Source organism: Oryctolagus cuniculus, chromosome 11 (assembly GCF_051225735.1).
Source record: "Oryctolagus cuniculus isolate XC-2025 breed Fujian yellow rabbit chromosome 11, ASM5122573v1, whole genome shotgun sequence".
Lineage (NCBI taxonomy): Eukaryota > Metazoa > Chordata > Mammalia > Lagomorpha > Leporidae > Oryctolagus > Oryctolagus cuniculus.
In genome coordinates, this window is record NC_142877.1 from 4,390,490 (window position 1) to 4,413,285 (window position 22,796).

General features: G+C 57.9%; 1 protein-coding gene across 1 annotated transcript; it reads right to left on the reverse strand.

The window, feature by feature from the left end:
* On the reverse strand, window positions 1-5,410 carry PCK1 (phosphoenolpyruvate carboxykinase 1). Its single transcript, XM_070051396.2, has 10 exons — window positions 5,317-5,410; window positions 4,903-5,165; window positions 4,258-4,439; window positions 3,699-3,902; window positions 3,377-3,564; window positions 2,490-2,652; window positions 1,842-2,066; window positions 1,617-1,748; window positions 1,213-1,308; window positions 1-1,053 (listed from the first exon to the last, which is right to left on the reverse strand). Exons 2-10 carry the CDS (start codon window positions 5,124-5,126, stop codon window positions 599-601), a joined length of 1,869 nt encoding a protein of 622 aa, XP_069907497.2. The 5' UTR covers window positions 5,127-5,165; window positions 5,317-5,410; the 3' UTR covers window positions 1-598.
* Between the last annotated feature and the right edge of the window lie 17,386 nt (window positions 5,411-22,796).

Here is a 22,796-nt window from a genome sequence, read left to right on the forward strand (position 1 = left end):
CACCTTTTCTATAAAAGTTTATTTCATGATTTTCCCCCCTAGTGGTCAGGGGACAGATCCAGTTATGTAGAGGTGAGGAATGGTGGTATATAAAAATAATTTAACACACGTAGTCATAACAAAGCCACATTGCTTTCTAGAAACAGCTAGCAGCTAATCTTGCCCAAGAGTTTTCCCAAAGGGTTTAAATATATTTTGGATAACAGTACATACACAGATCCACACGCGCCAGTACCCCCTCCCCCCCCACATGCGCACACGCACACAGCTCAAGTATATACAGCTCAAGTGTATTCTCTGCGTCCTAGCTAACCAACATCGCTTCAGTGAACAACTAGAAATCTAAACGCCTGCGTGACCTTACAGTTGAACCAAACACAGCAGAAGCGAGGTTTAGAGACGTGCTAACATTTCACTCCCCGTTCTCCTTGGCTACCAGCCTGTTCTCTGGGGTTCCTGTCTGAAACACGGAAGTGTGTCTTTGTGTCTGTCAGACCCTCGCGTGGACGTGGGCGTGGGCGTGGCCACGCTCGCCGCACTCCCCTGCCTTCCCATCTCGCGGGTGGGAGCGGGCGGCTCCGGGGCGGCCCGCGCTGGCTCACATCTGGCTGACTCTCTGCTTCAGCGCCAGCACCTCCCTCTCGATCTCGTAGGGCAGGTCCGCGTTGACCTGATCCTCCAGGTACTGCTCGATGTCGGCCACCTCCTTCTCCCAGAACTCCTTGGAGAGGTCGAAGAGCTCCTTCACATTGACGTTCCCCAAGCCTTTCAGGTTCAGGGCGTCCTCCTTAGGGACGTAGCCGACGGGCGTGAGCCGGGCGCTGTCCTCGCCATTGATCCGGTTGAACATCCACTCCAGGACCCTGGAGTTCTCGCCGAAGCCCGGCCACAGGAACTTGCCTTCCTTGTCCTTCCGGAACCAGTTCACGTGGAAGATCTTGGGCAGCTTGGCTGCCGGGCGGTGGGCCATGCTCAGCCAGTGGGCCAGGTATTTGCCGAAGTTGTAGCCAAAGAAGGGCCGCATGGCAAAGGGGTCGTGCATGATGACTTTGCCTGCGAAGCAGAGGGGGCCCGACGTGGAAACAGCCCCGAGGCAGCGCTGGCCACCGGTTACCATTGACATACGCGTGCGTGGCGTCCCCGGCCTGCTCCCGCCCCTCTGAGAGCACATCGCTCACTCTTCTCTGGTTTCCAGCTTTGCCCTTGACTTACCTTTGTGTTCTGCAGCCGCAGTGGCCTCCGATCGCATGGCTGCCCCCACGAACACCCCGTGCTGCCAGCTGAGAGCCTCGTAGACGAGAGGGACACCTGTGGCCGGAAGAAAGGACGCCTTCAAGGCCTTGGCGCTCACACTGTGCAGCCGCCGTGCAAGGCCGGATGGAAGCCAAGTCCCAGCCACGCTGCCGACCCGTGAAGCCAAAAGGCAAGTGTCCAGAGAGGCTCAGGGAGCAGGAGGCCGGCTCTGCCTCTGACTGGCCTGCTACCCTGGGGCATGGAAAGGAAGCGCAGGGGTTTGGGCACCGTCTGACGAGGTCGTGGAAAAGAAGAGGCTGCAGGGACGCGCTTCCGGGCCAACACCGGGACCCCCCCACCGCACCCACGAAGGCAAGCCTCACCGGTAGGTCTGCGGCCCCCGAAGATGATGCCCTCGATGGGCACGCCTTCCGGGGACTCCCAGGCGGCATCGATGATGGGGCACTGGCTGGCAGGGGTGCAGAACCGCGAGTTGGGGTGGGCACACGGTTCCCCTGCAACCAGAATGAGAACCCGCTCAGCATCGGCCCCAAGCACCTGGCGCCCGCGGCCCGAGCACTGTGGCCTCGGGGGGGGGGGGGGCTCACCGTCCTCGGGGCGCCACGGCTCGTTCTTCCAGGAAGTGATCTTCACGCCGGGGGCCAGCGGCTCGTCGATGCCCTCCCAGTAGACGCCGCCGTCGCTGGTCTCGGCCACGTTGGTGAAGATGGTATTCTTCTGGATGGTTTTGATGGCGTTGGGGTTTGTCTTCACAGAGGTTCCCGGAGCGACACCGAAGAATCCGTTTTCTGGGTTGATGGCCCTTAAGTTTCCTGGACGATTTGAAACCAGAGAAAGAACCATGAATGCCAAACAGCATAGCACGTATTCTTGTGTCTCCTCACATTCATTTTTTGCACCAAATTCTCACAACTGCTTTCCCCTGCCTTGAACATGCATCCAGCCTTTTCCATCCAAGTACTGTATTCTACTTGGAGACTTTACAAGTCTTTCTCCCCCTTCAGTTTTCCATCCGTCCTGTCTTAGCAGATTCCTGTCTGCACGCACACAACAGCACATGGCTCCGTTCCAAGCCAGACTGAACACAGAATTGAAGAATGCTCACTGCTTACACACTCGTAAGGCTTTGCAAACTCTGCAGTAGCAGAACCAAAACATGCCCAGTCTGTGGCTTTAGGAGCCCGGGCGTGTGTGGACGCCCAGTGATCCTCCACAGTGGGACCCCGAAGAGTCACCTTGGTCATCAAATTTCATCCAGGCGATGTCATCCCCCACACACTCGATCTTCCACCCTGGCAGGGTGGGGTTCATCATGGCCAGGTTGGTCTTCCCACAGGCACTGGGAAAGGCAGCGGCCAGGTACTTCTTCTCCCCAGCGGGGTTGGTGATACCAAGAATCTGTTGATACGAGAGTCTTCGTTACCATCTTGGCTCCTGGGGGCAGGTGTGTGGCCTCGTGGTTAAGATGGCCACATCTTACATCATAGTGCCTGGGTTCGAGTCCCACCCAGCTCTGGCTAGTGTACACCCAGGGGGCCAGCAGTGATGGTTCCAGTGACGGGGTCTCTGCTCTCCAAGCAAGAGAGACCTGGAGGGAGTTCCCACCACTCAGACTCAGCCCCTGCCCTGCCCTGGCCATTGTGGGCATTTGAGGCATGAGCCAGTGGCTGGAGCTCTCTCTCTCTCTCTCTCTGTGTGTGTGTGTGTGTGTGTGTAATCTGTCTATACCCATATCTATCATTGATATATCTCTAATCTAAATCTATCATTTATCTCTTTGATCTGCCTATATATGTATCACTTATACCTCTTTCTCATCTGTGTCTGTCTCTCTGCCACAAATCAAGAAAAAAATATTTAAAAAAAAATCGTTGTTCCTTTGTCCCTCGGCTTGAGTCTTGGGGGAATGTGCCTGGGAGCCCCCAACAGGTGGGCTCTTGACATCCGCTTCTCCGTCTCGGTGCGACCCGGCATCTGCACACACCTGCAGGGCACGGGGTCTCTGGGGGCCCTGTCCTGTCCGAGCTCCAAGGGTGCCGATGGGACGTCCCAGCCTGTCCAGGACCCTCCGAATGTGCCAGCACCCTGTCCCCGGCCGCCCGCGGGCCCCCGCCCTGCTCACCAGCATGTGCTCGGCCAGCCACCCTTCCTCCTTGGCCAGCCGGCTGGCCATCCTGAGAGCGAAGCACTTCTTTCCGAGCAGTGAGTTCCCGCCGTACCCACTTCCGAAGGAGATGATCTCCCTGCGGTCGGGCAGGTGGGCGATGAGCGTCAGCTCCGGGTTACAGGCCCAGTTGTTGACCAGGGGCTCTGTGGACAAGGACGTGGCCCTGTGAGCGTGCCCCAGCCCTGCCCGGGGCGCCCTCTGCGGCACAGGCCCCAGGGTGTATGGTGGCGCAGAATGTTTGATTGTAGCCTTTGGGGTCTTGAAGGCATGTACTTACTGCTCAGAGGCAGCGGGCACCCCACGGAATGCAGGCATTTGACAAACTCCCCGTCCCCCAGGGCCTCCAGGACGGCCGTCCCCATGCGTGTCATGATCCGCATGCTGGCCACCACGTAGGGCGAGTCGGTCAGCTCGACGCCTGTCTTCGACAGAGGCGAGCCCAGCGGCCCCATGCTGAAGGGGATGACGTACATGGTGCGGCCTGCAGGTGGGCGAGAACCGGCGAGAGGTGACCTCAGACCCGCAAGCCCCGGGGGTCTCGGTTTCCAGGGGCACCTGCTCTCAAGGTCTCCCAGTGATGTCACCCCTCCCGTTGGTCGCCAGCCCCCCGGTGGAGTCCCCTGGAAGGTGCCCTCAGGGCCCACCCAGCCGGTTTCAATGCAATCGGAGTCTGTGAGGCCAGAACCGACCCGGACGTGTGCATCGTCACACGCAGAGCCGGGAGCTGTCTGAGGCCGTGGGAGACCCCACCACTGCTTTACCCGCCCCTGGGGGACAGGCAGCAGTACCACCAGCTTTGCTGCTCCTCTGCCCCCTGGAATAAATGCCCCACTCACCTTTCATGCACCCTGGGAACCTGGCGTTGAACGCCTTCTCAAAGTCTTCCTCCGACATCCAGCGACCCAGCTGGCTGAGGCCAGTTTTGGGGGTGGGCACCGTGTCTCTCTGCTCCTGGGTGACGATCACTGTCTTGCTTTCGATCCTGGCCACATCCCTGGGGTCCGTGAGAGCCAACCAGCTGCAAAAGTCAGGGGCGGCCTTCAGCCAGGCGAGATGGGGAAAGGACCGGTCTTACGATCACACCTTGCCCTGCCTTGCACGAGACACCAAGGGCCAGCACAGATGCCATCCCGGAAACCTGCATGGCTCACCCACTGGGGAGGGGCAGGGTGGCACCTGCTGGGCTGTGAGCAGGTCCTTAGGACAGTGCCAGCATCCCATATGGACGCCGGTTCGAGTCCCGGCTGCTCCACTTCCGATCCAGCTCTCTGCTATGGACTGCCTCTCGGCCTCGTATGCAAAGAGCTTGCGTGTGTGCCCTCGCATCCGGGACTCTATTGGCTCCCCTCATGCCACTCAAATGAAAGACTTGTGGCTCTGACCATGCAACCAAGTTGTTCAAGAGCCTGCACCTCCCGGGAGGGCTTGGGTCAGCTCCCCCCGCTGACGCCGAGCGGGCGCAGGGGCCGGGCGGAGCTTACCAGTTGTCGTACTTGCTCAGCTTCCGGATCAGGCCCTGCTCCTCCATGGAGGCCAGCAGGCGCCTGTTCTCCTCCTCGGAGCCATCGCAGATGTGCAGGCTCTCGGGCTGGCAGAGCTTGGCGCTGCTCTCCACAAACTCCCTCACGGCCCGGGGCAGGCTGTCCAGGGCGCCCTGGACGACCTTGGCTGTGAGGGTCAGGCCGTTTTGCAGCTGGGGAGGCATCTCTGCAGGCGGTGCTGAGGGCTAAGCTGCCGAGGGCACCTGGAAGAGAAAACGCAGGCTTCCTGAGCGACACCCGCAAGCCCATTGCACGCACGCCTTTCGGGTTCCAGTCCTGGGAGAGCGATCGCCCTAAAGAAAGGAAGCTCGCGTTCACGCTGCCATTTCCGGAGACGTGCATCAAACAGCTCACCTGTGCTCTCTTAAGAAGGTCTGGAGCCAAGGGCCAAGGGTGTCCTTCCGGGTTCTTCCCGCCGGAGAGTGCGGGCTCCCAGTGGGAAGGCCATGCCTTGGGCAGAGTCTCCGGCCTTAAATACGGTGAGGGATGGCCTTGCCCCTTGCCTGTACCCAGGAGGCTCGCCTGTGACGTCAGGGGCAGGCCTCTGGCGCGCGGCCACAGTCAGTTATGCTTTGGACCGAGGCCCCGCCATAAACTTCAGGGAGATAACCATCGAACGGACAGCTGTTAATGAGTGCTGGGCCGTCTCGGGCCCTCAGACCAACCACAGCGGATCCTTACACAACTGTCCATTGATTAAACTTTGATCCAGTTTCCTGCTGATGCAAAACACACACCCTTTCCTTGACAGGCAGGTGGAGCGGAGAACAGGGTTGGCCAAATGCCTTCTGGCCTCAAGGGCTGTTGGCAGCGCACTTGGTGTGCCAAACGCTGCTGGCTGGCGAAACACCGCCGCTCAAAGCTCGGGTGAGGATGGGCCCTCCCTGGGGCGAACGCATGGCTCGTCGGCAGGGACCTGCAACCCCCCAGTGGAGAACTAGCTGAGAGTCTGCTGTGTGCCCCCCACCCCCCGCCGCCCCAGAGTCAGCCCCTGTGCGGGTCAGGGCTTCCCGCCTGGCTGGCTCGTGCCTGTGCCTACAGGGAGTGGCACATGGCAACAGTGGCTGCACACACAGATCACTGCCCAGTGTCAAGTCTCTCCTGAGGCAGAGGCTCCGTAGAACCCCACGCACCCACAGGGCAACAGGCAGAGAGACGGCGTCGCTACTCCCAGCTGGCTGGTGGGCGGCAGAGTGTCGATCTGAGCATGAGCGACCTGGGCTCCGGACACCATGCCATCCCTTGTGAGGGACCATTGCCAGTTCTAGAAGCTTCCATGGCTTCCCTGCCTAGGCCTGGGCTTAGCACAGTTATTCCCAGAGCTGCCGGGACACTTCCGTCTTTCTTTGCAAGTCTGAGAGCTTGGGGAGTAGAGGGGGCTTGGCTGTTTTTCTAGATCGCTCTTAAGCAATAAGACCTTTATAATAGTTGTAAAGAATTCGCTCGGCCAGCCTTCAGCCCTTTGGCCCAGTCTGAGAGATCATCCGTGCTGCTGGCCAGAGGTCGGAGGGCACTGGGTGAGAAGCTAGGAGGACTGGCCAGGCCTCGGCTCCCCACAGCCGCGAGAGCCCTGCAACCCCAGAAGGGGCCTGGCGGGGACTCGGCCTACCTCCCTGCTGAGCTGAGTGCCACCCTGCCGAGCTGCGAGGCGCTGGGCAAATGCCAGGCACTGTGAATGCCATGGCCCACCCAGGGCCTTCGGTGGCCTGGCCCGGAGTGCTAGGGCTGCACTGGGACACTAGGTCTGCATCTCCCTCCAAAACAAACACCATTGCTCCGCTCCATTTAACCAGGCTTTCAGTCCACCATTGGGCCTTTTTTTTTTCTTTTTTTTTTAAGATTTTATTTTTATTTATTTGGGAGATAGAGTTACAGACAGAGAGAGGGAGAGATGAGAGAGAGAGGTCTTCTATCCGCTAGTTCACTTCCTAAGTGGCCGCAACGACTAGAGCTGCACCGATCTGAAGCCAGGAGCCAGGAGCTCCTTCCACGTCTCCCACGTGGGTGCAGGGCCCCAAGGAGTTAGGCCATCCTCCACTGCTTCCCCAGGCTACAGCAGAGAGCTGGATAGGAAGTGGAGCAGCGGGGACTTGAGCCGGCGCCCATATGGGATGCCAGCACTGCAGGCAGCAGCTTTACCCACTATGCCACAGCACCCGCCCCCACTATTGGGTCTTTTTTATTTTTATTTTTTGACAGGCAGAGTTAGAAAGTGAGAGAGGCCAGTGCCGCGACTCACTAGGCTAATCCTCCACCTTGCGGCGCCGGCACACCGGGTTCTAGTCCCGGTCGGGGCGCCGGATTCTGTCCCGGTTGCCCCTCTTCCAGGCCAGCTCTCTGCTGTGGCCCGGGAGTGCAGTGGAGGATGGCCCAAGTGCTTGGGCTCTGCACCCCATGGGAGACCAGGAGAAGCACCTGGCTCCTGGCTTCAGATCAGCGCAGTGCGCCGGCCGCGGCAGCCATTGGAGGGTGAACCAACGGCAAAGGAAGACCTTTCTCTCTGTCTCTCTCTCTCACTGTCCACTCTGCCTGTCAAAAAAAAAAAAAAAAAAGAGAGAGAGAGAGAGAGAGAGAGACAGAGATAAAGGTCTTCCTTCCCTTGGTTCACCCCCCAAATGGCAGCCATGGCCAGCGCACAGCGTGGATCCAAAGCCAGGAGCCAGGTACTTCTCCTGGTCTCCCATGGGGTGCAGGGCCCAAGCACTTGGGCCATCCTCCACTGCACTCCCTGGCCACAGCAGAGAGCTGGACTGGAAGAGGGGAAACCAGGACAGAATCCAGCGCCCTGACTGGGACGAGAACCCAGAGTGCTGGTGCCGTAGGCGGAGGATTAGCCTAGTGAGCCGCGGCGCCGGCCATCCCACTATTGGCTCTTGCAATATAATATGGGTGCTTTCATTGGGTTTCAAGTTATTTTCTCTCCAGGTCACTGGAATTCATGGTCTGTGGCTCTGCAGCCACAGGCAGACTCGTCGTGGCTACACTCAGCAGTGGCACAGTGCTCATCTGGTGTGTGTGTGGGGGGGGTTCTTAGCACCCGACACTGACGGAATCAGCAGTCCCCGAACGCACTGGCACACATCGGTACACTCGCTGGTGTCGCTGCAGCTTAGCTCGCCGCATCGGTGGAGCCTCCCGCTCTGATGATAAAACTGTAACAGGTTTGATTCTCCGGAAGGGCAGGTAGATTGAAAACGAACGGAAGGAACCAGAACCTTCTGCCCATAAACGCAAGGTGTTTACTTGTGCCAAGGCTCCTGGGAGAGAAACAGCCGGCTCGGCTGAGATATGGGAGCGGTGAGTCACCACCACGACCTTCATCCCGCTGTTTAATCACCCGCATTTGGTGTGGCAGGCGGGCACCGTCCCGTCAAAACGTTAACCGGCAAACACGGGCCAGACTTGCCCCAAGGTGCAGAGTTCTCTGTAAGAAGCCAGCGGCAGAAACGCGAGCTGCGAATCCGAAGCCAGGCATGGCTCCCTTGCCCCCGAGCCTCCCCCTGCCCTTGGAGCCGGCGTGGCCAGGACCCCGGTGGGTGAGCGATGTGGCTCCACTCCGCAAGCCCCGTGGGAACACCTGGCTTTTCCCCGGCTGCCCAGGCTCAGAGCTGAGCCGGACTCCAGAATGCTCTGGGGGAGAGAAAGACCAGAGGAGAGCCGGGCCCTGGAAGTGACTTCCTCCCTCTCTTCCCCGAGGCTGCCTCTCGCCCTGTTGCTCAGCCCCGCGGTGGTCCTTCACCCCTTCTGTGGCCACACCAGCTGTGTCCCTGGCACTGGGGGTGATATTCACATTGGGCTTTCTCTGCCTGCACCTCGTGGAGATGGAATCGAATGCATCTCATGGTTTCCTCCCGTGTATTTTTATTATCTTTCTTTTTTTTATTTTAAATATTTATTTATTTATTTATTTATTTGAAAGGCTGAGTTACACACACACACACAGAGAGAGAGAAAGAGAGAGAGAGAAAGGTGTTCCATCTGCTGCTTCACTCCCCTGGTGGCCGCAATGGCTGGAGCTGAGCCGATCCGAAGCCAGGAGCCAGGAGCTTCTGCCAGGTCTCCCACATAGGTGCAGGAGCCCAAGGACATGGGCCATCTTCCACTGCTTTCCCAGGCCACAGCAGAGAGCTGGATCGGAAATGGAGCAGCCAGGACTTGAACTGGCACCCATATGGGATGCTGGCACTGCAGATGGCGGCTTTACCCACTACACCACAGCGCCAGCCCTTTTTTTAATTTTTCCTAGTTTTGTAATAAAGAAAGGAATCACACTCATTCATTCAACAAACACCGAGTGAGCGGCTATTGTGGATGTTTCCCATTTCTCTAGCTTTGTCACCAAACCATGCGCCCGTGAGCTCCTTTTCCTCTGTGTACACCCAGTATCTAGCCATCAAGCACACATCAGGCGCCTGCTGTATACTCACTTGCAGGGCAGGCTCCACGAGCCCCTCTTGGGGAGAGACCACTGTCTTGGGGTTCCACGCGCTGTGGTCGCTGTTATCTCGGCGTCTGGGCAGTGGAGTAGACGGGACAGCACGGCAGGTGTCTTGGTTACAGGTGCCGCATCTCTGCCTCCCTGAGAGGGGTCCTTGGTCCCTCCTGGCCCGTGACCACTGCCACCCTCCACCCCTGCCCAGACGCGGGCCCAGTGCTGGAAAGTGGGGCCAGGGGCTCGTGCCCGGGAGGGTCTGCCCTGGCTCCCAGAGCGGCCCCACGCCCACAGGAGTGCCGCACAAATAGCTAATGCCGACCACGCCGTGACAGGCAGAGGGGCCGTGGGGGAAGGGAGGCGCTCCCGTTCTTTCTGGACAAGGGCCCTGCACTGTCCCCCTGCTCTTGGCCCCAGAAATCCCACTCGTCCCAGGAGGATGTACGTTGAGAAGTGCGCCCTCAAGGACCTCATATGGGGCTGGCGACACCCCCTAAGGCTGGAGTGCTCGGATTATCCTCAGAGGCACACGGTGGTCCCGCGGGGAAGCGGCCGTACGTGGCCAGTCACCATGTGGCCAGTGCGTGGGTCGGGGCTCCACGGTGACGGCAGACGCCAGCTCCGATGACAGGGGGCGCCCCTCCCACTCAGGGGTGACCCAGGGACCCCCCTCCGCCCGGGACTCGGAATTTGCGGGAAAGCAAGACTCTGCCCTGGCAAAGACAAAAGGCACAGTGGTTTCCCAGAAAGCGGCAACAAACACACCGTGCACATCCCGTGTCGCGGAGCCAACAGCACTTGCGCAAATCAACCCTGGGCCCCCAGTGCCAGGGCTGCCGCGGAGGGGCACTCGCTGGCTCTGACGTGGAAGCTTCCACGCAGGAAAACACGGCCCGGCCCTGTACGGCTGCGCCCAGAGCCGGCCGTGGGGGCCGGGTCATCCACCCCAGCCGTGTTTGTTAGAGACAAATATTTAGATGTTCTACGTAACGGGGTCATCTCAATGACTTTGAAGTTGGAGTGCGTTCTCACAGGGTTGAATGAGTCAAGCACATATTTTGGTGCCCTGGAATCCTAACCCGAAGGATCCTTAAAAGATGGCATTCCTCCCGCTTAAGGGGTCCAGGTCTCCTTTGGGGGTGACAAAAATGCTTTGGGACTGGATGAGGGGGTCGCACTATGTTGCAAATGCACCAAATGCCACTAAATGGTATAAATGCTTCATTTTATGTTGGGTGAATTTCACTCCTGTTTCTAAATAAAACTTTGTTTAGTTCAGTCTTTTATTTTGAAGATTGGGGAACAGGTGTTGGGGCGCATGTGATGGGGTGGTAGCTGAAGCCCCTCCGGGGTGCAGGTGGGGCTCCAACACCCACCTACGCCCCCCCCCACCCGCCCCGGGGCCTCCTGCTGTCAGGCCGGGAACCCTGGCCTGAGGAGCCTGTGGCCTTGTCCAGCTTGCATTTCCTTCTGTAATGAAGAAACGAAGCCGGATCCCGGGTGAAGCCACTTGTTTGCTGCAAAGCTGGGCTCTGGGGACAGAGAATAAAGCTGCCAGCAGGTGAGAGGCTGGAGGAAGCCCCACCGGCTTCCTCTGGACGCCCTGCCACCCCCGTGCCTGTGTGCTGCTTTTCCTTGGAGACTTCTCTGGGGGGCCTACAGAGACCCCAAGGAGTTCCGTGCACGTGCCAGAGCACGGGGCCACACGGCACCTGTGACCCCTGAACCGCCTCACCCCTCACCTCTGCATGGGGCTGACAGTGAGCTCGGAGGGGGCCGGGGTCAGGGCGATGGCAGGGTCTCCCCAGAGTCTTCCCCGCTCTGGCATTGCCCACATAGCAGCTCTCCCGTCATTTAAGCCATTTTGAAGTGGGGGATCTTGTCTACAGCTAAGAGTACCCTGCCCAAGGCCCTGGGTTCTTCCTCCGGGTCCCCCAGACCCAGTCCGGGCCTCCTTCTCCTCCCCTGGTGGAGCAGAGGTGGCTGAGACGCCCTCCAAGGCCATTTCCACCTGTAAAACCCCGCCCTTTGTCCCTGGACCCATTCCCTGCCAGGATCCTAAAGCCGCACTGGGCTTGGTCCTCCTCCCCTCCCACCTGTTTTGGGAGACAAGCGACAGGCGTCAGGGAGTCGGCCAAGCATCTCCCTGTTGGAGGCGCAGGGGGTCCTGGCTGCGATGCTGCGGGTGAGAGTTAAGCAGCCGAGTCGGGCGCACACTGCCTTAGGTGAAGAGAGACAGGTCACTAGAAGACAAAACCAAACTCGGAGCTCAGACTCGCCTTGCTTGCGTCCACGCTGCTGCCCTGTGTGTGTGTGTTAGAGGGCACCCCCCATGCCAACCCTCACCTACACTTCCCATCACTCCCCTTTATCCCACCTCTCGGTGTGCACGTGGCTCCATGCACGTGGCTCTGTGCGGAGTTGACATGTATTTGTGCCACCTGCAGGTGACTCCCGAATGACGGGCAGACAGACGGCGCCGGGCACTGAGAGTCCCCAGGCAGCGCCCATCTGTCTTGGTTCCCTCCCCTCTCACCCAGACGGCCCTCGGGACTCAGGGGCCTTGGTTTCAGGTGCCACGGAGCGAGCAAGTCCGTGGCAGCAAGGAGAGTGAGCACGGACTCGCCACTGGACACCACGCCCAGGGCGCAGAGCAGCTGCAGGTGAGGCAGGGGGAAGGAACGGATCGCATAGCCACCCCCAACCCACCCAGCACACTCAGTCTGCAGAGAGAGAATGGATCCACGGTGCCGCGTCGTCAACGCTGCCGGAGACGACGGCAATTGCCTGGGAACCGAACAAGACCCTTCCCGGAGCTGCTGGCCAGAGGCAGAGGCACCACCTGCCCACAGTGCAGCAGCTCGGATCTAAAGCGTTCCTCCCGCTCTGCACTGGGGGTGATCCTTGAAAGTCCCTGCCTCGGGCTGGTGCTGTGGCGTAGCGGGTAAAGCCGCCATCTGCAGTGCTGGCATCCCATGTGGGCGCCAGTTCGAGCCCCAGCTGCTCCACTTCCAATCCAGCTCTCTGCTATGGCCTGGGAAAGCAGTGGAAGATGACCCAAGTCCTTGGGCCCCTGCACCCGTGTGGGAGACCCGGAAGAAGCTCCTGGCTCCTGGCTTCGGATTGGAGCAGCTCCGGCCGTTGCAGCCATCTGGGGAGTGAACCAGCAGATGGAGGATTTCTCTCTCTCTCTCTCTCTCTCTCTCTCTCTCTCTGCCTCTGCTTCTCTGTAACTCTGCCTTTCAAATAAGTAAATAAATAAATCTTTAAAAAACTAGAAAGTCCGTGCCTCTAACGCACCCATCAGCTCCTCCACCAAGGGGGCTCCGAGGCACACCGCTCAGGCTTGGGGACACATCACCCAGGCTGGGTTGCAGCCAGCTCCACTCATCGGGGGCTGGGGCATCCACCCAGTGTAGAAATCAGAGACTTTTCCAAGCCGCCCCTTGGCACTGCTGTCCTCCTGCCCTAGAAGGAAGCTAGTGCCGTCTTCACACAGAAAAGACACCAGAGCTGGCACTGTGGCTCAGAGGGTTAACCCACAGCCTGCAGAGCCGGCATCCCACGTGGGCGCCAGTTCGAGTCCCGGCTGCTCCACTTCCAATCCAGCTCCCAGCTAAAGTGCCTGGCTGGGGGTCGTTGTGGAGGATGGCACAAACGCTTGACCCATGCATCCATACATGAAATGCCTGGCTCCTGGCTTCAGCCTGGCCCAGCCCTGGTTGTTGTGGCCATCTGGGGAGTGAACCACCCTTCCCCGAGCCAGCCCACATGGCCTTGAAGAGGCAGCCAGGCAGGGTGAGCCGGGACACAGACTCCCAAAGCAAGTGCCTGACACAGGGAGGATTTGCCTTCCAAACAGCTGCTGTTTCAGACATGACCCTGGGGCACCTGCACGTTCACGCACACAGTGGACTCGGTGATTCTTTAATCTTCAATCCTTTAATTTTTTAATCTTCAATTCTTTAATCTTCAATTGGGTTGATTTGTGTCCTATGGTTTTTTGCCAAAAGCTAGCCAAGGCTGGCACAAGGAAGCCACGATGAAGATGCCCCGTGGGGTCCAAGGCGTTAAAGCCGGTCTCTGGCTGGCTTCGGGTTACAGGTGCGGCTTCTCGCTCCAAGTCCCAGGGCTGGGGCGAAGGTTGGAAGGCAAAGGGCATGGAGCTGGGGGGCTGGGCCTGCACCACAGCTGATGGGTGCATTAAAGGCACAGACTTTCTATTTTTTAAAGATTTATTTATTTGAAAGGCAGAGTTACAGAGAAGCAGAGGCAGAGAGAGAGAGAAAGGGGCTTTGGGTCAAACGTGTTTTAAAAATGTATACCTTGGAGCCAGCGCTCTGGTGTAGGGGGCGAAGCCAGCACCTGCAGTACCAGCATTCCACGTGGGTCCCGGTTCGAGTCCTGGCTGCTCCACTTCCAGTCCAGCTTTCTGCAGTGGCCCGAGAAAGCAGTAGAAGATGGCCAAGTCCTTGGGCCCCTGCACCCATGTGGGAGACCCAGAAGAAAGCTCCTGGCTCCTGACTTCGGATTTGTCTTACTCTGGCCATTGGGGGCATTTGGGGAGTGAACCAGCGACGGAAGACCTCTCTCTCTCTCTCTCTGTCTCTCTCTCTGTCTGTCTGTCTGTCTCTCTCTCTCTCTATATATATATATATATCACCATCTCTCTATCTCTATCTCTCCCTCTCTATCTCTAACTCTGCCTCTCAAATGAATAAATAAATCTTTTTAAAAAATATATTCTTCAAAAAATTCATGAAAATGAGATTAAAAGATAAGCTTTGGCAGAAAAATTTTTTGAAATCCATGCATCCAAGGGGTTTTCAAGAAGTTCCAATTCTTTTTTGTGTCAAAACAACCTTATCTCTTAATTCCATCTCTCCATGAACTTTTCCAGGGACCTCGCACACCAAGTGCTTCTATTAGACATTTCTGCAGACAGACTGAATGTGCGAAGCTTCTTTTAGCAGTCCTTAAGAAAGATCTTTTTACCTTAAGTTTACATCGTTTGGGTTTATAATTCCTTTTAGAATGCTCTTGTACTTCTGAGAGCCATTATTGTTTTAATTTCTCGTTTCGTTTTTGATTGACACCTGATAATTATAGATATATTTGTGGCTTTGTTTTTTCCCTTTGGGCTGAAAGTCCCAGGAGTCCTTTATATTAAAATGTGTCTTCACAGCCCCCATTTGGAGGGAGAAAAAGATATTAAATAATTGCACTCCGTAGGCAACCACATAAAAGCAGCTCATGTGAATTATTAATAACGAATTCTTTGGGAAAAAAAAAACTTCTTGGATTTCTTTTGTGGTGCTTTTAACAATCGAATGTGATATTCATCAGACGGCATCTTGCGAGCTGTCAAGGACCTAAAGGCGAGCCTGTCAGACACTCGCAGACGGGTGTGCCCGGGCCGTGCCCCCGCGCTCTCTGCCCCGGCGATGGGCAACGTTCGGGCTTTGGTGTCGGAGTGACTGGCCACGGCTCAACACAGAGCTTGTGGACGCTCAGCCAGCATGGGGACGAGCGGAGGACACGTTTCTTGGCCCCTGCCAACAGGAGCGCCCCCTGGTGACAGCTGGCAGGGGCTGATGGTGGGTAACACCCGCTCAAGGCGCCCTCCGCTGATCAGTGCTCCTCCTTGTTCTAGATGTTGTCACAGCAAAAGAAGGTTTTAGGTGACACGTGTCGTCCCTTGGAAAATGAGAAAGTCTAACTCGGAGCTGAGCCCGACCGCTCCACGCGACACCGAGGCCCACACGTGGTGAACACGGAGCCCACATGGTAGACGCAAGCCTGCTGACACAGTAGGCTTATTTGCTGTGGGTTTGCCCACCGCTGCCTCTTTTCACTTCCTGCAGTGCTGGGGCCATTTATTAGGATATAAGAGGGCACTGGCATTGCAGAAGCCGCCGCCCGTGACACCGGCATCCCATATGGGCGCTGGTTCGAGTCCCGGCTGCTCCACTACCGATCCAGCCCTCTGCTATGGCCTGGGAAAGCAGCAGGAGATGGCCCAGGTCCTTGGGCCCCTGCACCAGCGTGGGAGACCTGGAAGAAGCTCCTGGCTCCTGGCTTCAGCCTGGCCCAGCCCTGGCCATTGCAGGCATTTGGGGAGTGAAGCAGCAGATGGAATACCTCTCTCTGTCTCTCCCTCTGTAACTGCTTTTCAAATAAATCTTTAAAAAAAAAAGATAGGAGGCTACTTCAAAAAGTTTCTGGAAGAGAATGGAGCTAAAAGTTAAGCTAATTTCGGTGCAAGAAAAGGGTTCAAAATTCAAGTACTTTTTTTTCATAGTATGCATTTTCCATGAACTTTTTAAAGACCCTTGTAGCTAAGTGCGGGCACAAGGCCAGGCCCGTGCTGACTGCCCTGGGGCTGAGATGGCCGTGCAAGCACAGAGACCAGGAGGATCCTGGAAATTCAGTTCTGTTCTGTTTTGTTTTGTTTTAATTTCTGAGTGATGACCCCAGCCTCTGCATTGGATTACATTAGGTCTTTTTTTTTTTAAAGATTTATTTATTTAATTGAAAGTCAGAGTTACACAGAGATAGAAGGAGAGGCAGAGAGAGAGAGAGAGAGAGAGAGAGAGAGAGAGAGGTCTTCCATCTGCTGGTTCACTCCCCAACTGGCTGCAATGGCCGGAGCTGCACCGATCTGAAGCCAGGAGCCAGGAGCTTCTTCCAGGTCTCCCACACGGGTGCAGGGGCCCAAGGACCTGGGCCATCTTCTGCTGCTTTCTCAGGCCACAGCAGATAGCTGGATCTGAACTGGAGCAGCTGAGACTGGAACCGTTGCCCACCTGGGACACCAGCACCGCGGGCGGCAGCTTTACCGGCTACTTCACAGCGCTGGCCCCGTGTGTTAGGTCTTACAGCTACAAGGATCCCCTGAGCTTCACAGTCAGTATCGCTCTGTGAGCTACGCCTGGCCACACCCCTGAGCTACCCCGGTCCTGACCTCAGGGCTTTGGCACCTGCTGGAGCACTCTCCCTGGTGTAGGCATGGCTGGGCCTTCTTGCCATCCTGGCTCAGCTTCTCCCCGCAGCGTCCGCAAAGGGCCTCCTGCTGTGGTTGCTCCCCGACACTTGCTACTCTTTGGTGTCAGATCCTTCACTGGCCCACGTGGGGAATTCCAGAATCCCTCCTTAGGGCCTGAGCTCTGCGCCGGACAGAGGCTTTGTCTGTCTGGCTCACAGCTCCGCCTCCAGCCCTGTCCCTCAACCAGAGGGCTCGCTCACTTGCTGAATGAGTGAGGGACCAGCGAACACCCGGCTGGCGTCTCTGCTCCTGAGCACCGGGGGCCTGTGAAGTCCGTGCAGTGCCGGGCGAAGGGGCGCTCCCTGTGCCAGCACGGCTCTGGACAGGGGTGGGTAAGATGAGCCCACCCCAGAGAGCCACCTCCTCCCAGGCTGCTCACAGCACACAGCTGGGGATGTGAAAAAGCCGACAGGGAGACGGCCCCGGGGGCCTTGCCCGGGCGGCCCCTGGCTGCTCCTGTACCTGCACAGGTCACCACCAAGGCGCTGGTTTGACTTGCACGGGCTGCTGCACTTCTCCCCTTCGCTGAGATGCCCGCTTCTCGCCGTTTCTCCACTTAGAAGACAAGGTCCCTGCCTCCCAACGGTGTCTCAGCAGTGTGACCACAGCACTACGTTGGACAACCGCAGGGAAGGGGGAGGAACGGACCTGCAGCTGCCCTTGCCCGTGAACCCGAGCTTCTGAGCACACGCTCCACCTGGCCGAGCCCTCACCACCGCCTGCCGGAGCTGCCTTTGCAAATGGGGGCGGGGGCTTTGGTTGTCACAGAGGTGCGGGGGCCCTGGTGAGTCAGAGGTGCCACGCGTCCTGCAGAGAGCTGGGCGGGACCACAGCGCAGTCCGGTCCCGAGCGCCACGGAGCCCTCCCAGAGCCCTCTGCACCTCTGAGGGTGCACCCCGCCCCTGGGCCTGGACACCTCACGCCCCCTGGCGCACAGGAACACGAGGCGGCCCCTCGTGAAATTACACCTGAAAGCACATTGTGCCTCCTCTAGCAGCTACAGCCCCAGGCGCTCTCTGAAGTCCGACATCGGGGGAGACTGGAGCTTGGGCCAGACTCTGAGCTGGTCCTCTGCGCCAGGAAGCCCGGAGACGCACACACTGAATGTGCTGGCCCCAGGCTTGCCTTGGTTTCCAAGGCCGCATTCTGGTCTTCACTTGGTCTTGGCCGCTGAGACCGGAGTGAACCTTCTGGAAGGCCCAGCGTGCTCCATGACTCAGCGTAGGCTGCAGGGCACACCCGGGGCCAGCAGACCCTCCCCTCGCCGTGACCCCAGAACCCGAATCGCTTCTGAACCTCGGGCCTCTGCCAGCTCCACAAGGCTGGGAGGCGTGGCCAGGGATTGAGCGTGGCGGAGCTGTCTGTGTAGTGTGTTCCCACGGCCCATCGGGCACACTCTCTGCTTGGGCAACGCATTATTTTGACTGAGAGCCTGGAGGAGTCATTGCCAATGGAAAGAAAGAAAAAAAGCCAAATGCCAATGAGGACAAAATGTCCCCTCTCAGTGACAGGACAAATGCCAGCCAAGCCACCCAAGCGCAGGTGGTCTGTGAAGACCCCTCCCCTGGGCCCCTCCTGTTAGCCAGGAGCAGGGAGGCTTCAGAATGAGGCCGGGGAGTGGGGCAGGGAGGGAGGTCAGGCGCCAAGCCCTGCCCAGGGCCTCAGTTTCCTGGTTTGCAAACAAGGGACAAGGATCAGCCCCGTGCACTGCGCCCAGCGTCCTTGGGGATGCCGGCGTCTCCCTCTGCGCCTCTCTTCCCCAGCACGAGCCTCCAGGGGACCCGGCCAAGCCCCAGACGCCTCCTCAGTCCTGCACTCCACCGACACCTGCAAACCCCAGCAAGTTCTGACTGCCGTCCCCTCAGCGACAGGCAGCAAGTCACGCCCAGGACCCCGCCACGCCAGCCGCCCCCGCCGGGAGCGCCGCTCCCAGACTGTCTGATCAGGTTTCCAATAGCTGTACACTTATAATTTGTCTGACTTCCTAATTCCTCCTAAGACAAAGTGACAGACACCTCTGCTCGCCCCCTCTGTGTCGGCTTCCTTCTCCCGTTCTGTATCGCTCCAGCTCGCCCACTCTCCCCGGTGCTGTCTGGCTGGCAACCCACGGGCACGCAGTCACTTCTCTGCTTGGTTTCTACCCTGATCCGTGATCCACTGCTGCCCCTTGCCAGCTGTAACTGGACCCCTTCGTCCTCCGTGCTGCCCTCCTCTGCTGCCTCCTAACCCTGAACCCCCAGATGTCTGATCTGTGAAAGCCTGGTGCCCCCACCCCCGCCACCACCAGGAGGCAGACGGATCCAGATCCACAGGTCTTCCAGGGCCAACTAATCAAGTCCAGTGCAGTACTTAGTGTGTTCAAGTCCTTCAAATAAGGGCAGGAGAGAGACACAGGATTAAGAAGGGAAACGAAGGCTGGTGCCACGGCTCACTGGGCTAATCCTCCGCCTATGGCGCCAGCACCCCGGGTTCTATTCCCGGTTGGGGCGCTGGTTCTGTCCTGGTTGCTCCTCTTCCAGTCCAGCTCTGCTGTGGCCCGGGAGGGCAGTGGAGGATGGCCCAAGTGCTTGGGCCCTGCACTCGCATGGGAGACCAGGAGGAAGCACCTGGCTCCTGGTTTCGGATCGGCACAGCGCCGGCAGTAGCAGCCATTTGGGGGGTGAATCAACAGGAGGAAGACCTTTCTCTCTCTCTCTCTCTCACTGTCTAACTCTGCCTGTCAAATAAAAAAAAAGGGAAATGAGGTGATCAATTGGTCCCATGGGCAGATCCTGGACCCAGGACAAAAGCCGAGACGCTCTTGGTTTGAGCCTGAACTTCGCTGCCTGGTTGTGTAACCCGAGGATTATATAAATGTGGGTTAACGGTCACGATGCAGACGACCCGGGCCTGGGGCTTCTGGGTATTTTCAAAATCATATGGGTCAGTTTAGGGAGCGTCAGGAACATGTTGTCGGAAGGCTGATGCATTCAACGGGACATCAATCTAAGGAGCAGCCGGAATTCCATAACAGGACATGGACGCTCTCCCCGTGTCAGGACTGGCAGGCAGGTGTCTCCTCTGGGGAGACGCTGGGGGAAAAGACGGAAGGGAATCTCAGGGTTGAAGGAGCTGCCATCGGAAGGGGACCCCGACTCGCTGGCCCCAAGTCTGTGCTACCTGGAGGAGGAGGCAGAGGCCGGGGTTGGGAGCCTCGCCCTGGACTCGAGCCGATCTCCATGCTGGCCTGCAAGTGTGTGTCCACCTGGGACTCCAGGCCCCAAGGGGATGTGGACACACACTCGCGTCTGGAGAGACGCTGGCCACGTACAGGCCAGGCGGCCACACTCCCTGCCGGCTCCTCTCGCCTCCCAGTGATGGGCTGCCCCTTTCATCGGGGATCAGAGCTGACATGAAACTGCTAGCACAGAGCCTGATGGTGGCAAACACTTAGCACCTGGAAGCAGAATCTGCATTAAGAGAAATCCTGGGGCCCGCGCTGTGGTGTAGCAGGTAAAGCCGCCGCCTACAGTACCGGCATCCTGCATGGGCGCCGGTTCAAGTCTCGACTGCTCCACTTCTGATCCAGCTCTCTGCTGTGGCCTGGGAAAGCAGTGGAAGATGGCCCAAGTGCTTGGGCCCTGCACCCACGTGGGAGACCCAGAAGAAGCTCCTGGCTCCTGGCTTTGGATCAGCACAGCTCCAGCCATTGCGGCCAACTGGGGAGTGAACCAGCGGATGGAAGACCTCTCTCTCTCTCTGCCTCTCCATCTCTCTCTCTGTAACTCTGCCTTTCAAATAAATAAATAAATAAATCTTTAAAAAACAACAAAAAAAGAGAAATCCTGATTTAAAGCCCTTTTGTCAGGGCTGGTGTTATGGCACAGCGGGTTGACTAAGTCACTGTGACGCCGGCATCCCATAGGAGTGCCAGTTTGAGTCCCAGCTGCTCCACTCCTGATCCAGCTCTCTGCTAATGCACCTGGGAAAGCAGTGGAGGATGGCGCAAGTGCTGGGGCCCTGCACCCGCATGGGAGACCTGCATGGAATATTTCAGGCTCCTGGCTTTGGCCTGGCCCAGCCCTGGCCATTGTGACCATCTGGGGAGTAAAGCAGAAGATGGAAGATTTCTCTCTCTCTCTCTTTCTTCTTCTTCTTCTTCTTCCTCTTCCTCTTCTTCCTCCTCTTCCTCCTCCTCTCCTCCTCCTCTTCCTCCTCCTCTCCTCCTCCTCCTCCTCTTCCTCTTCCTCCCCCTCTTCCTCCCCCTCTTCCTCCTCCTCCTCCCCCTCTTCCTCCTTCTCTTCCTCTTCCTCCTCCTCCTCCTCCTCCTCCTCCTCCTCCTCTTCCTCCTCCTCTTCCTCCTCCTCTTCCTCCCCCTCTTCCTCCCCCCTCCTCTTCTCCTCTCTGCAAATTTTCCTTCCAAGTGAATACAATCAATCTTCTAAGAAAGAACTTTTCTCCCCTCTTTGCCCCTAAGCTGATGCTCTCTCTTGCTTCCTTTCTTTTATTTCCATCCCCTCGTCCATGGGTTTGTCTCCTCCCCCAGTTTTGTTGACCTGTGACCCACGTACCCTAAAATCCACCCCCTAAAACTCACAGTGCCGGGTTCTGAGGGCAGCCCCGGCTGTCACGTGCAGAGCCTGTCGCCCGGTCCCGTGAGCGGCCCCGCCCAGCCGACCTTCCCTCCGGCCCCCGCGGCCCCCAGCCTGCGCTCTGCCCTGGGGTTTGCCTCCCTGAGCTTCCCGCCAGGGCCTCTCGCGCCGTGCAGCCTTTTCCCACCGAGCTCTGCTGCCAGCGTTCACCCACCCTGCGGCAGCCGCCAGGACTTCATTCCTTTGATGACTGCACGGCCTCCCGTGACCTGGCCACGCCGCATTTTGCTTGTCCATCCTCCACTGGTGGGCACTTGGGCTGTGTCCGTGGTTTGACTACGGCTCTTCCTCTGGGCAGTACCACATCATTTACTTGGTAGCTGCCCGTCTGGCTGTAAGTCTTTTTTTTTTTTAAAGCTTTTCTCTCTGTGTGTAACTCTTTCAAATAAATGAAATAAATCTTTAAGAAAAAGAAAGAAAAAATAAAATAAACCAATGCATCCCTCTGTCCCACTCAGTCGTGCAGAGCTGGCGTGGCCATTCAGCCTAGCAGGTGAGACGCCCCGATGCCAGCCTGGAGCACCTGCTTCAGTGCCCGGCTCTGCCTCCTGCTGGCGTGGCCCTGGGAGGCAGCAGTGATGGTTCAAGCTCTTGGTCCCTGACACCGCATGGGAGCCCTGCATTGAGAGCCCAGCTCCAGCTTCCGCAGGCCCAGCCCTAGCCGGTGTGGGGATCTGGGGGAGTGAACCAGTGCCTGGGAGGTGGGAGTCTCTCTCTCTCTGCAACTCAAAAATTTTTTGAAATGTCCAGTGGTTGTTCTTGGGCTCACCAGTCTCCTTTAATCTTTCCAACAACCAGGATCACAGGAGTCATGGACTCCAGCCTACACACAAGGAAACTGAGGCACAGAAAGGTCTGCACTTGTCCAGAGAGCTGGCGGAGCTGGGACCGGCCTTCCACCAAGGTCACGGTTATCCCTAAACTATCGAGACCCTCTCTGACAGGAGGTGCGAGGAGCAGGAGCAGCCTGGGGGCAGATTGGAGGTCTATCTCCCTAGGAAACTGGTGCTTTTGTCCTAAACTTTTTTTTTATTTTTTATTTTTGACAGGCAGAGTGGACAGTGAGAGAGGGAGACAGAGAGAAAGGTTTTCCTTTGCCGTTGGTTCACCCTCCAATGGCCGCCGCGGCCAGCGCACGGCGCTGATCCAATGGCAGGAGCCAGGCTGATCCGATGGCAGGAGCCAGGTGCTTCTCCTGGTCTCCCATGGGGTGCAGGGCCCAAGCACTTGGGCCATCCTCTACTGCACTCCCGGGCCACAGCAGAGAGCTGGCCTGGAAGAGGGGCAACCGGGACAGAATCCGGCGCCCCGACCAGGACTAGAACCCGGTGTGCCGGCGCCGCAAGACAGAGGATTAGCCTAGTGAGCCGCGGCGCCGGCCGCTTTTGTCCTAAACTGAGAAACTGGCCCTCCAGTTGATACATCCGTGCCTTGCAAGTGAGGCTGGTCCTGCCCTGGAGTCCTGGCAGAATCATGTCTCTTGACCTCCAAGGCTGATGCCCAGGCCCTTCTGTGACATTGGTGGCTCTGTAACCTCAACCCACGACAAAAGGCAGCCACGAACAAAGCAAAACACCCCATAAGCAACCGCAGGGAAATGCAAAAGCCACCGTGCCAATAGCACCATGCACAAGCTTGAGGTCTGCGCAGAGAGCAGCCGTTCAGAAAAACTTCCACTTGCAGACTGAGGGGCCTCTGGAAAACCTCCCAGAGGTCTCTTCTGCAT